This window comes from Pteropus vampyrus, unplaced genomic scaffold, assembly GCF_000151845.1.
Source record: "Pteropus vampyrus isolate Shadow unplaced genomic scaffold, Pvam_2.0 Scaffold148, whole genome shotgun sequence".
In the NCBI taxonomy this organism is placed as follows: Eukaryota; Metazoa; Chordata; class Mammalia; order Chiroptera; family Pteropodidae; genus Pteropus; species Pteropus vampyrus.
Genome location: NW_011888929.1, coordinates 2,139,236 through 2,156,724, shown reverse-complemented (window position 1 = coordinate 2,156,724; position 17,489 = coordinate 2,139,236). Strand labels below are relative to the sequence as shown.

Here is a 17,489-nt window from a genome sequence, read left to right as displayed (position 1 = left end):
ATCATTAAAAATGTATGAGTATTTTTCTTTGCAATAAGGTTTTGGTAGCAAATGTAAATTGTGATGATTCAGTAAATCACTTTTCCAATGTTTTATTGTTCCATTGTTGCTTGGTAGATGTTGGTGTAGTTTCAATGAGGATGCTTGCAATCTTATTGAAAGTTATAATGATTCTTCTATTTCCATTGTAAGCAAAACAAGAACTATACTACCTTTTCCCTACACCAGTGGTAGATATGATTTGTGAACATGTAGTTGTCCTTGAAACTCTAACTCATTTGGATTAGATAGTGCTATGTGATTGGTTCAGACCAATGAGTTGTGAGCTAAAATGACTTGTGCCATCTTTGGCTGAAGCATTTTATTACCAATGTGAGAGTCTTTACATCACTGTTTAAAATGTTTACTTAAAGAATTCTTGTGTTCATTTTCAGAAAAATATTGACCCTTCTGTCAATTATCACAAACTGCAGGTGAAAGGCAAATTAACCAACAATTTCCGGTAGTTAAGTAGACATAAATGTTTAATGTAGTTTTACATGAGTTGAAGTCATACATGCTGTGTGTGTGTATATATATATATATATATGTGTGTATGTATATATATATATATTCCGATATAAAAGTAATACTGTCCATCCATCGAAGGTGATCTTTCTGAAATGGAAAATAGATATTTGAGGGTCTATTGTACAAACTGTCAAGAATAGTTAAAAATAATCAGCTTGTTTATTTAAACCTCAAGTAACCCAGATGCTATCCTGAAATTAATTTATTAAGCTAGTATTGCATAAATTCCAACAACAGATGAGTTAAAGAAATCCTGTAGGAAAATACCATATGGGGTGCTAAAATATGCATGGTACCATGTTTCTAGAAAGCTTTCTATAAATCCAATATTGGGTTTACTGTATAAGACTCATTATAACTCTGCAATGCAAATTAAGATCAAGAAAATAATGACTATATGAACTTTTAAATTTGTTCAGTCTCACTATTCACTTATAAATAATTTATAGATATCCCTGTGACTTATTTTCCAAAATACAGCATGAAGTGAATTTGGAATTATTATTTCCCATGACACATTAGGACAACACATTTCTAAAGCTATTCTTTTTAAGACAGGTGCATCCTTGACTATACTATGGGCTAAACTCTAAGTAAGAAACTTTCTTTAAGATATTTTTTTTTCTGAAGTATATATTGACATTTATTCTCATTTATTTAGATTTTCTTTCATGATTTTCCTTGATATCAACAACAGGTTCTACAAGATACCTATTTGAGATTAGGGATATGTTTCATGGTCTTGGAAATGAACAGAAGTTGACAAACATGTATCTGGGGTCATTTATTTCATATATTAAGTAACTGAGCAAATCAATAGTCCCCTGAGGACTTAAAAATGCATATTCCTCCCTACATGCTTAACTTTCGGGGCAATGGCTGAGATATAATGGAGAAAAACCATCTTAGTGGTTTCTTGATGGCTACTGGCTTATAGTCTGAGGATTTTTGCTATACAACTGTAAAAATACATTTACTATTATGCAATGTACTGTTAGAGCGCAGCACAGACTGAAAGATGACTGCTGTCATATGGTGACAGTGAACTTGGTATAATACTGATGCCACCATCTAACTCATTTGGAGAAATGAAGACAGTAGGCTCTTGAAAAAGCACTTAAATGAGTAGTCCTGGAGGTTGGATAATTTGTAACAGATGTTCTATATAATGAATGGATTACAGAGAGAGTGTCTGTAATGAAGACTATCTTGTTCATTGGTATATGATTGATGCTGCTTATTAGCCTGGCTTAACATTCTGTGAGCTGAGGTTGTGAGACAAATATGTGAGCATTGATTTATTGATATGCACAGATCAGGTGATAAAATGTCTCTGGAACAGTGATTAGGTATTTCAAATGAAGTTTACTAATAAGTGTTCTTTTTCTTGAGTTGGCACAAAAGAAATTATATGAACCAATAACCTCCTAAACAAAACATGTAATTCAAACAGAACTGTTTTATGCCATAGTTTTCTGTGATTAATGAACACTTAAATTAACCAAATCAGAATGCTGACAAATGAGAAAACTGACATTTTGATATAGATGATTAACTTATGTGGTTTAAAAAATTTTCCTTTGCTTGAAATTTTGTACTTTTGACCTAGAATGTTTTAAAATCTAAGACGTAATTTAGAACTTAAAAAGCAGTCATACTATTTGGTTTCATTTTTTAAAAAATCTAAATATTTAAAAAACTAAATATTTGTTTATTTATATTATTTAGTTGCAATTTTTTAAAAAACTAAATATTTATTTCACAAGTACTTCCAAATCCTTTAGTGTCCTTGGTGGTGTTTATAAAAGCTTTCTATTCTTTATTTTAATTTTTGTCTGACTTTGGTGCCAACTAAACTAAAGGTATGGCAAAGTCCTACATAAACATTCATAGAATACATATTTATGTTTTAAAAAATATTAATTACTGTGATTTAAATCAATTTTATAACATATATTTGGTGCTCATCTTATGTAATATCAAGCTGTGACTTAGATATGCAGGTAGTGATGACTTTCACTAATATGAAAGCAGTACTCTTAGAACTATGATCTATCTACTATAGTCTTATCTATACAGTTTTTCCTAGAATGAAATGATTTGTGTATTTAACTTTTTTTACTCAGTCTTATTCTTTTGGCGACTTTGTATAACTGTACTTAAAGTCCTTCAGTGTTTATTTCACATATGGGAGATTTCCCTGCACACCAAGATGCTACTGCATTTTTCTCAAGGATGGATGCCTTCACAATAGAATCTTCAATGCATATAAATACGTGTTAATATAAGCAACTCACTTCAGGAAAGTGATGCAAGATTTCATTGGCTCAGTTAACTGAATATACTGAGATTGCCCTGATGGTATTTCAGTTTATCCTGATGACAGTAAACTGGCAGAGAATACAATTATGCCTATCAATATGCCAATTTGACTCTGAGGAAGGAGAGGCAGTCAAAATGTTCCCAATAACCTTCAGAATATATGATCAAATTGTAATTAAACAAGATGGACAAAATAATCAGAATATCATTGAATATTTCAGTCAATGGATAAACAGAGAGGATCACATTCTGGATAAATGTAGACTATTTTCCTGCCCTTACAGACCACAAAGAACAGTTATTTATCTTAATCTTAAAGATTATGGAAATGAAAATTCTTCCTCTAGTTAAGAATATCAACAAGAATATCTACCATTTGCTGAGAAGCATTCTACCATCTGAAATCTCATTTCATTCTCCTATTAAACCTGAAAATTAGATAATGTTATCCCCACTTTACAAAATGAAGAATCCAGACAAGATAATATGACTTGCCTATGGTTACCCAGCAAGTGTCAGAGTGAGATTCGACTTCTGGTCTCGGTTATTTTTATAATTCTTTCTTGTGTGGGCTGAGTAAACTGGTTACTATCACAGGCATTTTAAACAACTCAAGTCATTTTTAAATTGGGCTACAGAGATTCAACTAACATTTACTGAGCACCAGCTATAAACTAGTTCCAGTGTTCTGGCAGTCCAAAGACCTTGCTTTTCTAAATGCAACACAAATACATCAGACTTTTCCCTATTACTTTAATTTTATTTTTAGTTTCTCACTGGTCAATAATCTTGCAGCTCTGACTTTTATATCTCAGCTTTTCAATGCTTGCCCACTTTGAATTTTGTAGAGGTTATTTTCTATTTTAATAAACTATTTTTATAAAGCTAGGAATTATTTTTTTCTAATCCCCTTCAGTTTTTAGGTACCTCAGCAATGATCCACAAGTTTCTAAACGTAAAATCTGATATATTCATTCAATAATATAGGATGGAGACCCATGTGCTAATGATTGCCAATCTTTACACATAATGGGTAAAACTAGGTTTCCCCATACATATTAAACAATAAGATCTATACACTTTAGTTTTGAAAAATAAAAATAGCCAACTATTTGAAAGATTTTTACCAAGAATGAGTCACTTATTTTTTTTTTTTTCTTGGCATTAACAGACATCATCTGGTGTTGTTTTTTTCTCCTACTCTTTCACCTCAGTTGCTCTGACTCATTAGAGAACTAATTGCCTTTGTAATTCCAAATTAAGGAGTACTTTAGTGAAACAGAGACATTACCTTTGCCAGATGTTTGGGAGGACAAAATCCAATCTGCAGAAAAAGTCAGTAAAAGTTTCTTCCAATCAATGCTAGTCTTCTCTCTCTTCAATCTGCATAGATTTTGTGTTGTTCAATGAAGAATCATTCAGATACCAGGATACATGTTGTGTGGTGTTACACAAAATCAAGAAAATAATTAAGAATATTGAATATTTAGGAACATAGATTAAAATAAAATAAAATTTTGGGATAGAGACTAAAGTGAACTTACCAATTTTCCACTGTCTTCCTTGGAGATGTGACCAGTCACTGGGTTGACATTCGGCAAAACTTTTCTTAGAACTTGGATTCTTGGTGACCGCATTTGGGTTAACAAAAAAAGGCTCATGTAGTATGTGTATTCTCTATAAGGTTGTATCTTAGGCTTCACGTGAAAATAAATTATTACTCAAAATCTAGAAGATACACTAAAACAATCTGGGTAACAGTCACAGAAAACAGAATATATGTAAGAAGGAAAAAAAAAGTTCAGGTTTTAGAAAGAAATGGTGGTTAGTTTAGGTTGTGTCTATACAAGTATATGAAAAGTGAGTAAGTAGGATGACTTTTCCAAACAATTCAAACAAAAAAAATGATCAGACAGATAATATTTTGCCTGAGGAATGTTCGTGAGTTTAAGGACATCTTTCTGAACATCAAAGACCTTTTATTTTTTTGTTCTCTGTTGTTTTGTTTTCATAATTCTTGGCATAATTCACCCATAAGTAGGTAAGAAGCAACAAATAACAAAGATTTTAAAGAACAGCAGGAGAAAATGGAATGATCAGAGACTTTTTAAAGCAATTGAAAGTTTTGTTCTCATAATTGTGGCAAGAAAGTTTAAAATGAGAGAATGAGACGTAATCATGCAGAGCGAGGTCTATTATTTATTGATGCTTAATATTCCTGGTGACATTCTGTCCAAAAGTGAATTCTTTCTAACAAAACCTAGTGTCTGGATAAGAAGCTCCTCAAATGTCCTGAAAAAAGTCTTTAGAATTTGATATTTTATATGATTGACAAAGACATAGGAGTCAGAGGAAGTTCAGACTTGTCAGTAAGGTTAGTGGTCATTTAGGCCAAAATATAAGATAAAAAAAATGATGATCAATAATGCTTAGTCTCTTGGTCATGAAGTTAAAGATTAGGTACTTTAGAGGATCAGAGATTATGAGGCCTATTCTTAGAGGCAGATGGGAATGAAAAGGTACTGTATTTTCAAGCCGATACCTTCTGTTCTATTTCCTGGCTTAGTAAATGATTACATGTTTTAAGATCCAGCCCATATATCATCTTCCTGATAAAAAGGTCTCTAACTCCTAGGCAGAGCCTGTCACTCTTTTCCTTGTTTCTTATAAGCTTCCTTCCTTACTTCCTTCTTTCCTTCCTCCCTCCTTCCCTTCCTTCCTTCTTCTCTTCCCTGCCCTTCCCTTTCTCGCCTGCTTCTTTCCACAAATATTTATTAATAGTTGTAAGAAATTATAATGTGTCAAGAACTATGTAAGTTCAGGGAATACAATGATGTGTAAAATGGAAACCATCTGACAATTGACACTGAAAGGCAGTATAGTAATTCAAAATGCTTATTTTGAAGTCAGTCTGCTTGGACTCATTATTCTTCTACTTATTAGGGTGACATTTGACAAGTTCTAAACTTCTCTGAGCTTTAGTTTCCTTATTTGCAAAATAGAACTAAAAACAGTACTCTTCTTATATTGTTTTTTTATAATATGCTACACGGACAAAGTGAAATAATTCATATGAAGCTTTTATCACAGTGCCTAGCTTACAGAAAGAACTTAGCTGTTTTTATTATTAATGGAGCTTATGATCAGAAAGCAAAATGTGCTGCTCATATATCTGTAACAGCACTCTATGTTATATTGCAAAAAGATGTGTTCTTCAATGTCGGGGACATCAGTTGTTTATGGTTCGCTGGGTCTTAGTACAGAACTTGCCACATATTATGTGTTCTATAAATGTTTAATGAATAAATATTGAATAAAATGAATAAAGAGTGAGCAAGGTTAAGATCAGCGAACTGCCCAAAGTCACACAACTAGTTAGAGCTTGTGGGATGTGAAACTGTTTGCCTGACTTCAAAGCCCAAGCTTTCCTTAAGATACTGTACCACCTTTCCTATATTGTTGCTTGTCTCTCTCCACCTATAATTTGATTATTACACCCATCATTCCACTGACTTTGCTCTTGCCAAGGCCATCAATTACTTTTAAACTGTTCAAGCCAACAGTATATATTGATCTTATACTTGCATTTCACACTGTTGCCTACTTTCTCCTTCCTGAAATTCTCTTTTTTCTTTATCCTTATGACTTGATTTCTTTGGCTTTCTTTTCAGTAGTTCTCTGTGTCTGGCAACTACTTCTCAGTTTCCTTTGTAGATTCTCCCCGCTATTTAACAGTAATGTTTCTGGAGGTCCCATCCTGAGTCTTTTACCCCTTCTAATTCTTCACACACTATCCCTGATGATGTTCAGATCTACATCTCAATTGCAATGGTTCTCTCCTGAGCTCCACGGTCACAAATCTATTTGCTTACTGGATATTTCTCTTTGGAGATCCTAATCCTAAATGCTGTTCGTTTACCCGCAATCAATTTTTCTCCTTATCTTCTAGATTACATAAGAAGCATGATCATTCTTCATTAGAGTGGCCACATAATTTATCATCTAAACCAGGACAATTTTGATGGTAAAGGGGCCTCATTAATAAGTACTCTGGCATTCCAAGTATAACCTGGAACTGTCTTGGATGCTTGGTCTCCTCCCCATTGAACATTCAATTAAGCATTACAATTGGCATTCATCTTTGCCTCCTCTTTTTCATTTTTCACAGCCAGTGAACCATCAAATCCTGTAGATTCTGTCTCCTTCCTTCTGATTTAAAAAAAAAAATATATATATATACATATATATATATATATATACACATATATATATATATATATATATGTATATATATATATACTCATTTTCATCTCCATTTTCATTGCCTTTTTTCAAACCTTTCTCATTTCTTGTCAGGATTACGCTATGGACTCCCATTTGGTCTGCTAGCAAGCCACTGGTTTCACTATCCTCTAAAACACCCTCTGTAGTTTTTAAAATGACCTTCTTAAAGTGCATATCTAATTATGTCCCTTTCCTGCTTTGGTCTTTTGATGAACATCCATAACTTTTAGCATAAAAATTAAGCTCTTTTCCATGGCATCACAAGGCACTGACACCCAATTCTATCTTACTACTTCTCCCTCTTGCACACTAGAACTGTCCTAGTCTATAGTAGGAAATCACTAAACAATGAATAAAATCAGCATTTAAAACACAACCCCACACACCAAAAACTTATCTCAATAAGTTTCCATAAATGTGAAGTAATAGTAAATATTATTTTTATATTAGGATAGATACATAAGAAAAATAAGTCTGTGGGACAAAGCACATTGTGAAATGTGATCACCCTACAATTTGTGATTTAAAATATGTATAATATAAAACTCTCTAGATTAGAATTTTTCCCCAAATTTAAGAGTGAAGTCAGAATCATTGTTTCAAAATGCAAAATGCTCTCATCAAGAAACCTCCCAAAATCTAAGTCAATTGACTGAAATATTAGTGCCTAAAAGAAAACATGGCTTTTAGCAGGCACTCAATATTTGTTGAGTGAATAAAATACAAGAAATTTAGTCTCCATCAATTAGTTGTCTGTATACAATGAGAATTCACTTGTTTGATTTTTATTTGCAGATCTATCTACTATCATCTATCTATCTATCAATCTGTCTGTCTGTCTGTCTGTCTGTCTGTCTATCTATCCATCCATCCATCCATCCATCCATCCATCCATCCACCTACCCACCCACCTACCTACCTACCTATTTCATCGTTTTGGCCAGTCTGGTCACTTCAATCAACTGTCACTTCAGTGAGCCATACTAAATGTGGTACAGAGAATCCACACATGATTGACCAAAAAATGTTACTTTTTACTCAGCTGTTAAAGAGTTTCACAAGTTAGCAAGCAACTATATGAAAATCATAAGAGAAAAAAAAACTGATATTCAGTGTCTAAAAAAATTTTTATAGGTGTCGATTAAACTTATTTAATGTAGAAAAATCTAAGCTAGAAAAGCAAGTGATTGGTATAAGTTTTTAAAATAATCTTATCTAGTACTAGTAATACTAGTAATCTAAAATTTCTGCAATGATGCAAAGGATTCCAATAAGACACTGCATGAATGAGATTCAATTTTCTTCAAGAGGGAAGATACTTTTTCAAAAATATTGTATTTTTGAAAGTATTCTCTATTTCAAAAATCTTTTTAATATTGTAGAAGCAAATATAGTAACTGAATAATTTCTGTTATAAAACAAATTATTTTGCAAATTTATTTACTATTAAGATTAAAATTAGACTGAAAACATTTGTGATTGTCCTTCGATCCCCAAGTATCAACATATTGACAAAATTAGCTTTACTTTTTATGCCTACTGGCCTTTTCTTTTCACTAGAGACTCCACCATATGAAAATGTGTGCAATCTCCAAGAATAAGGTCATTTCATATTAGATCAATGATGGGAAAGAAAACCTAGGCAAACTCTATCTTCCAAAAGATACTTGTGTTAAATACTTGTGCACTCTAGAGCTTGGAAACTTTCTGGAGTGGCCAGATGATAAAGATAGATATTTATATCGATTTGGAATCTACACAGTTCACAAGAGTAGTGCTGTGAGAGATACAAAGATGGAGCACAATAATCTTGCTGTAATTCTCAAATCAACATGTGTTAAAAATATGTTCAAGAAACTGAGCTTGAGTTTCCCTTTATATTTTTTTTGGAAAAGTGACCGTATTTGCATTCTCCAAGGGCAAAAGGAAAAAAAAATTCTCAAATATTCCTCTCTTGCTAGTGAGAATCATGGAAAATTACAGCATGGGTAGAATTTGGAAAGAATTTAATCAAAGGTTCTAAAGTGGTTTCCATCAGGTAGTAATTGGTTTAATTGGTATCTTTAGGTTATTTTCAGCTATTAGGAAACAAAACAAAACAAAATAGATAACACTTCACAACTAGCTACAATGTAAAGTCTCTTTGTTGTTGGCTGGAATTAAATTTACACAATTTGGTAACACCAGCTACCTCATGATGATACGAGGTTTTGGTAAGAATTAAAAATAGAAATGTGAATTAATATTTACTTCAATACAATAAACAAAATCTTTCAAAACATAAGCCTCATGGGGTAGGATAATAAAAAAAAATGATCTTTTGTGTAAAAAGCTGGTACCTCTGAGAAGGCACTAATATGCTAATTTTACAGATGAGAAAACTGAGATTTAGACAACTTTGCTCTAATTGATCCCCTCTCTCTTCTAAAGTCCTTTTGTTCCTATATATTATTACATAATTTAATAGCTATGCAGGGCTGGCAGAGGACTCTTGGCCTAGAAAGTCTCCATACTTGGACTAATGCTCTGCTGCTACCGTCTTGAAATTCTTATCAAGTTTTGAACAAGGGGCTCTGCATTTTCACTTTGAATGAGGCCTCACAAATTATTTAGCTAGTTCTGTATCTAAGCCTATGTTTTTTCCTAGTATTTCATTATTTCCCTTGTAAGACTGAAAGTTATCCAGGAGCTTTCTTTTTTGGTGTTTCTCACCCCTCTCCCAAAGGTGACTCTAACACTAGTGGACTAGTGGATGTAGAACCACACAGAGGGCTGAGATCTTGGTGTGTTCATCTTTTTATCACAAGTACAAAGCTCAGTGCTTGGTACAGAGCAGGTGCCTAATGAACGGATGAGTGAATAAATGAATAGCAAATTATTAACAAATACCTGTTGACTTCTTTAATTGACAAAACACTAGTAGTTTTGGTTTTGCAGTGAAAAGTGACTAGGTGGATTGGGAGAGATGAAAGGTAAAATATTCAAGGAAAAAATTTTCTTGGAAAGAATAAATGGAATTGAATTGATGGAAAGTTTAAAGCTGGTAAGATAGAAAGACAGGTTGAACTCCAGGGTAAATATGAAGTAATGGGTGGGAGGAGGGATAAATGATTAAAAGCAGTTAGATGTCTCTCGACAAAGTTAGATCCTCAAATTCAGTTTAATACACGTCAGATTCATCTTGTAAATTATAATTCAGAAAATGAGCATTGTCCAACTTTTGGGGGAAAGAGGGCATATAGGCTATGCATTCAGAAGGAAGTACGATATTATTGATTCTTCTTTAACTATCCTAACAGTTCCTTGATCTACTGTTTTGCATTAAGAAGCAGAGTAATATGAATTAAAAAAAACTTAAGTAAAATTTTTATTGTTTCCTCTGCCTCTGGGCAGAATTGACAGAGCTCATGCTCTGGTTTCAGTTACTTTAGCTTAGCTAAACACATATATTCTTTAATCCATGATAGTTTCCTATCCTTATATTCACTTTGGGAAACATATTCTAACATTCATTTTTGTAAAATAGAATAAAATAAATGAACGTTCCTTTCTCTGGAGTCTTGTATATTGTGTTTGATCATTTGTCATATTGCTTTAGAGTATCAGTTCTTTACAAATTTTGTATCTCCCTCCGTGAGGTTATCTTTTAATGGCCTACTTCTTTTACCCTGGATAATATAACATAGTTTTATCCATCTTTAAAGAGGTTCCCTGTAGCACAGTCTTGCTTTACTTTCTGTATATCACGCTTGAATAAGTGACTTAAATTGTGCACAGATGTCTAGGTGTGGTTTTAATTTATTTTTATATTCTAGGATAATAATTTCTTTTAACATATTCATTACTTCTATTATGGTTCTCCAAATTATGCATGGTGCTGTTATAATGCTGGTTCACTGAATATTAAAAATGTGAGAGCAAGCAATTTTATACTTTGGGTGATTATTTATGGGAAAATTCAATTTTTGGAGGATGGTAATAATGGTGGAATAGAGGTGGTGAATAATAGCACTAACATTTACAAGCAAAGTAAAGCAACAGTAGAAACAAGCATTTAGGGGAAGACAGCTTTAAAGCAGTGAACGGGAGGAGAAACAGGGAGTTATTAGTCAGGAACACTCATATTCTAAATAGGCAATAGTGAGGTGTTAGGAACACACACCTGACCTCAAAATAGTGTGCCTGGGGGGCCAGGTGAAGAATTACAGGATTTGGTGAGATACATGAAAGAATTCTCTAATGGAAAAAGGAGATGGTAAAAGAGTTGCTGCATCAATCTAGGAGAATATAGATTTTTTTGTTCCCTAAGTCTCCAGTGAAATAGAACTATAGGGTTATAAAAACATATTCCATGCCACCCAAGAGTGTTCCTCAGATTGAACATTGAGGAAAGTGGATGGTATTCTACAAGAAGATGGATGGCAGAATTGTCGTTGCTATTCCCATGTTTATGTGACACACACTTGAATTAGAGTGTTTTAGAAATTTTGCTGCTGGAATTGTAGCCATCATTAGAAAAACTCCATCTAGAATGCTCAGCTTTAATTTTGTGGCTTGTACTATTAGAATGCCCCCACTTTACAAACCAATGAATGGAGGAATGGAAAAAAAGAAGATTGGCAAAACTACTCTTAGTTTTATTTCATAAGCCAACATTAAAAACAGCAATATGCAAGCATCTAAGTTCCTTCAATTACCAGGAGCTATTAACTTAAAAAATAATAGTGAAAATGAAAAGAACTAGAACACTTAGTTCAGTTTTTAAATCTGTATTAGACCAACCAAGCAGAAGAGGCAAGCTATTTTTACTAATTTTAGAAAAAGTAATGCAAATATAAGAGAGAAAATTGGCGACTTGATCAAACTCACTTCAATAGAAAGCTTGAGCTGAATGTTACATGAATATTCAGACAATAGCAACCTGTTTGAAATTGCTCTTGAGTATATTTCCAAAATTTATGCATTTTATCATCTCCTAGGCACAAAGCCAAAGGCAAAAAGAGCAGAACATGAAAAAGCTGAACCTGAATTATGTTCTAAACCCTGCTGAGCTTAATTTTACTTACAAAGCAGAATGTTAGTTTGCTACTTAAATTTGCCCCTCACAGTATTGTAAAAATACCTAGTTCTTGTTATCAGCCTTTAAATTGTGTTATTCATCTGGAAAGCTCCAATTTTAGGAGCATCATTCTAAATGACTAGGCAAATGCTGCACAATAAATACACATAATCTAAAACAGACCATAGCACAAGAAGAAAACAATTTTCTATAAATTTGATTGCAAAGTGGGATTTGCAGTTCCATGAGTCTTGTTACTTCAAAAGGCATAACAGAACATTTTTAGCTAAATGGAATATCATGAGAGGATGAGCCTTTCAAAAAGTTGATGTTTTATAATAGGTAATACAGATAAATATTCTTGATATAAATTTGGAGAAAAGTTTAGATAACCTTCTGAACATAAACAAACACACAAAAAATAAATAAGCTGCCACTCATCCAGATATGCATTTGTATCAAAACAACATTTTACTTGGACCAATGATGGATGCACTACTAAAAATCAATAAACCTTTAATACAACTAAAACAGAGATAATGAAGCCTTACTATATGTCTTATGTTTTCTGCTGAAGATTTTTACATTAATATATTCTTTAACATTATAATTGGAAAACACTCCAAGTGAATAAAAGACAGGTTAATCTAAAATGTAAGTTTTTGCTATGGATTATGAAATTTTTATTTGCAGAGATTGTGCACAGGCTCTTAGCATGCAATACTTACACCACTAAAAATATAATTGTTTAAGATCAAAAAGGGAGAGGCATTAGTTGGGATTTTGGTAATGTTCTAGCTCTTGTCTTGAATGGTAGTTTCATGATGAGTTCACTTTGTAACTTTTCTGAGTTGTACATCTGTACACTTATAATTTGTGAAATTTTCTGTAGGTAATTTGTATCACAATAAAGAGCTAAAAGAAAAGAAAGAAGACAGGAAAGAAGAAAAGAGAGAGGAAGGAAAGAAGGAAGGAAGGAAGGAAGGAAGGAAGAAAAAGAAATAGCATACTAGGAGCTGCATTTCCCATATTGAAGAATAATGTGCTAAAAGAAATTGGTGCTATAGTCATTTACTTAATTCAAACAAGACATAGCTTTATAGGGTCATAGAACTTGAAGCCTGGTCATAATTAGCAACCACTTAACTGTAATTCCTGCATAGAAAGACATTTTCAGACTTTTAAAAAAACCCCTATCACTTAACAGTTGCAAATGCCACCATATTAGGCATGCTGTTTTCCTGTTTTTGGAAGCAGAATTTAGAAGTCAGTGGAGAAAAAAACATGCCTGGGGGTTCCTCTAGCTTTGCATTTGAAAAATACACATAAACACAAACAAATTTTATCTCTGTAGTCCAAGTGTCTTTGTGGTTCAACTGTTTAAAATCTCTGTTTGGAATCAAGTTGGTTAAATACTTAGTGATCATTTATTACTAAAGGTGTTTTGGACCCTAAAGTTGGATCTGTAGGTTTTGTCTGTTACTAAGGAGCAGTTTTCCATGTAATATTTTCAAAGGCAAAAGGTTAAGCAAAATGACATATATTGTAAAATTGAAAGTAAAATGCACAGTACTGATGTGCTCAAAGTCCATGCATTTAAATTCCTTTGTATGATAATTTATGGTGATCATGTCTTCAGACTGCACTATTAGCATACTCACCCCTAACAAGAAGTTCTGCCTCATCTGACACACTGTCTGCTGTGGTCTGTACCCTGCAGCCATATCTCCCAGCATGCACCAGAAGGATGTTCCTGATCATTAAATCTGCAGAGGATGCTTGCTGAAAGAGGGATGAAGTGCCAGTTTAAAATGTTGCAAATCTCCCTAGTTCAAGGTGGTTTAAGGGGAATTTTGCATATTCAGTCAAAAGACCCATTTTTAGCCTTATAATTTATATGACAACAATTCAGAAATCAAACATGCCCTATTTTAAGGAACACATGAAAGTTCTCTTTTTAACAATCACTAATAAAGTGTTTGAACATTTAATATTGCATATAATGATTTAGCAGCTACAATATTTAAATATGCACACAAATTCATATCTTTAAAAGTACAGGAAAAATAATGAGCAAAAATTGTTGCTTCGGTATTCAGAGACAGGCCTATTTTTGTGGCAAGAAAATAGTATTGAAAGGAATAGCAACTTGTGAAAGTTAATTATGAAAAAATGGCAGTCAAAAGATTATCTTGTGTAGCTTTATTGAATGGTTCCTTTTGTAAGTACACCATTAGCAACAGAATGAGATACTGCTTAGGTGAAGGATTGCTAGTCCCAAAGTCATGTGTCTTTACTTAACAAAGATTTATTCCTCCCATAACCACCAACATCCAGGAGTCAGCCTAAATCTCTGTTAATCAATGCAGTTACAAAACACAAAAGGGGCTCAAAACACCTGATTTTCGTTGGGAACAAGATGATTAAAACGTAGTTGAAGAACAAATGCAATTAAGATCAATAAGTACCAGGGAGAATATCTTTTATATATATCAATTCATGGGACCAGTGATGATCCTACCTATACTCTAGAGTGACTGGTACAAACCTTCTATTACTTAATTTTCTTTCATTTATTCTATCAGGAAAGATAGATTTCCTTTTTCGTGAATATGTAAGATCTGGTATTTACAACTCATGAGGTATTTTCAGATAATGACATAACAAAACTCCAATATACTTTTTAGTTTCCACGTTGAGAATTAAAAACAATTGCCAAGAATGAGAGTAGATTTATGAAGCTTGAAATTACATGTTCAGAGAACTCAACACTTCACTCCAACAATAGTTGAGCATATGAAAAAATGTTTAATTAAAGTTATAGAGAAGCACTCCAGATAGAGATCTTTTAATTTTTGATGGAATGGGTGAATTATCTTAAAAAAAAGATGATGCTTTTGTCTTTAGAGGGCAGTATCCTCTAAAGACAAAAGTTTAGTTGTTTGCCTTTATTTTGAAATGCACCAATGAAAAGTTTTGAAAATTGTGAAAGAGGAATTTCTGGAAATCCTTTGGATTCTTTTTTCCCCCTTTAGCATCTAAATGAATTACTTAACTGTATATTATGTTTTAGATCATTTCTTTCTGATATTTTATTTCTGGTACTTTTTTCTCCTTCCTATTAGTCTTATGAGAAATTCTAAGGGTATTGAAGTTTTCTCTCATGAAATAATTGTTAAGACATGATCTGGTTTAGTCATTTACAAGGGAATGCTTCATGGTGAGAATGCATTAAAATGTCATAACAATTATTTCAAGTAATGTGATATTTGTTCAGTGAATGTCCTACATGGCTAATTTCTTTAGGATAAATTGTTACTCTTAAATTTCATTTTCTCATCTCTACTAGATTAAGGACTTACTTTTTTCAAATTTGAAAAATTTACACTTTAATACTTCTTTGATTTAATATGAAGAAACAAAAGCAAACTGTAAGCATTATAAGCCATAATTCAGTTTCAAATCAACATAATTTAATAATATATAAATGAGCTTCAATATATTTACCACTTTATGCAGTATGGGCCCATCTTAGGTGTGAAAATCTCCTTCTCTCCCTGAATTTCTAAGAAGCTCTCTTAATGGGGGTACTCAATTAAATTAATCGGGAATCAATGTGCACATTATGGGCTCAAAATGGGGCCTCTATCTAATAGAAAAGCCAAGGAGAGGCCCGGAAATTCAGAGAAGATTTTATTATTTCTAGAAATATGCTTCTGAAAGATGTGATTTTTGTTTTGTTCTTTTTTTACTTGCTCGTTTTTCAATGACACAAACTGGAAACAGTTTAATAGCAGAAAAAAAAATAGCATAAAAGTCAGTCTCATTAGAGCAGTTTAATAGCAGAAAAAGTAATGACTATAAGTCATTATTCAGACTCATACTTTTGAAAAATTGTTTTATAAAATCGAATTCCTGTGATTATATAATTAATTGTCTTATTTTCCTGACCCTTTTCTTCCCAAGTATTTTAGTTCTTTTTATCTGGGACAGAAGTCCCCAAACTTTTGTCCTTTTTGTTTAATTGTAGTGAAATAAAAGCTTTATGGGATTAAGTAGAGATTTCATTGAAAATTACATAAAGGCCCAAGGAGTTCAGGAGAGTGAGGTATATATTATCTTTCCTATGTTTTCCTTTACTTGGTTCCTGCAATTAATGTGCAATGTCCTATAAACTGGCTGAAGCTCCATCACCATCCGTCAAGAATAAAATGTCTATAGTTTATTGCATATCAGTCAATGCTGGAACTATTTGAGAAGTTGAAATCATCTCATTTTGGGCCCATCCCTTCTCTTTTGGATTATATCTGCATTATATTTTATAATTTTAAACAGAAAAGATTAAAAGTAAAATGAATGGATTGTGAACACTAAACCTAAATTACCTTTTCAGTAGATTTACTGATCTTTCAAGAGAAGTAATGAGAAGAATTCATGTGGGAGCCCATTATACTTAATCTCAGCCCACAGTATGCAGTTCCTGAGAGAGAACCTTTGCAATTTAGTGCACTTTTAATAAAATGGTTACTCATAGCAGATGCTTGCTTTCTTAAGCTTAAACCTCATTTTTACTTTTTCTCTCTTAGGAGTTACTCTCTTTTCTTGTTTTCTCTGACATTTGCTTTATATCTTGTCTTCTTTGCTGCTTTCTTTGGCTTTATGAACAAACTGTGTCACATGTTGCTTCAAATGAACTTCTCCACAAGCAGTGATTAACATAAGATAAGGCTTGTTTCATTGTGCATCTAGCACAATGCAGGCCATGTAGTGAGAACACAATAAATATTTGTTGCGTGAATGAATATATGAAGCTCTTTAAGAAAGAGGCTGTATGTTCACTTTTTTGTGAGACCAGCAACATGGATAAGTCATTTACATTTCTTGGTCACAAAGTCTCATTAGAGCAGTTGCTAGATTATATCACTTTTATTTATGGCTTGGGAATAATACAGGGCATGTCTTCCTTCTACAAGTCCAGTTCTTTATTGGCTTTCACTTGACTAGTGTCCTGCTCATCCAACATAAGACTGCTAGTTAAGACTTCCTAAAAATGGAAAGCTCATTTAGCTTTGTTGTCCAAAGTGTGTGCTGGCTCTTGTTGCCCCGAAGATAAAGTTTGATCTCCTTATTTCAACAAAGAAGTCTCCCCAGGGCATGATTCCATCTCCTATGACTGAATCTTGCTATTCTACAACACTAACTTCACATTTCCCCATACACTGAAATACTTCCTATAATTCTCCCTGTTGTTGTG

At 32.9% G+C, this 17,489-nt stretch overlaps 1 protein-coding gene across 1 annotated transcript in view; it reads right to left on the bottom strand.

The window, feature by feature from the left end:
• CNTN5 (contactin 5) overlaps positions 1–17,489 on the bottom strand; it is a 508,562-nt gene that overhangs the window by 101,023 nt on the left and 390,050 nt on the right. Inside the window, exon 14 of the mRNA XM_011369440.1 lies at positions 13,897–14,017. Within this exon, the coding sequence (XP_011367742.1) occupies positions 13,897–14,017 (121 nt within the window). The remainder of the gene's footprint in view (positions 1–13,896; positions 14,018–17,489) is intronic.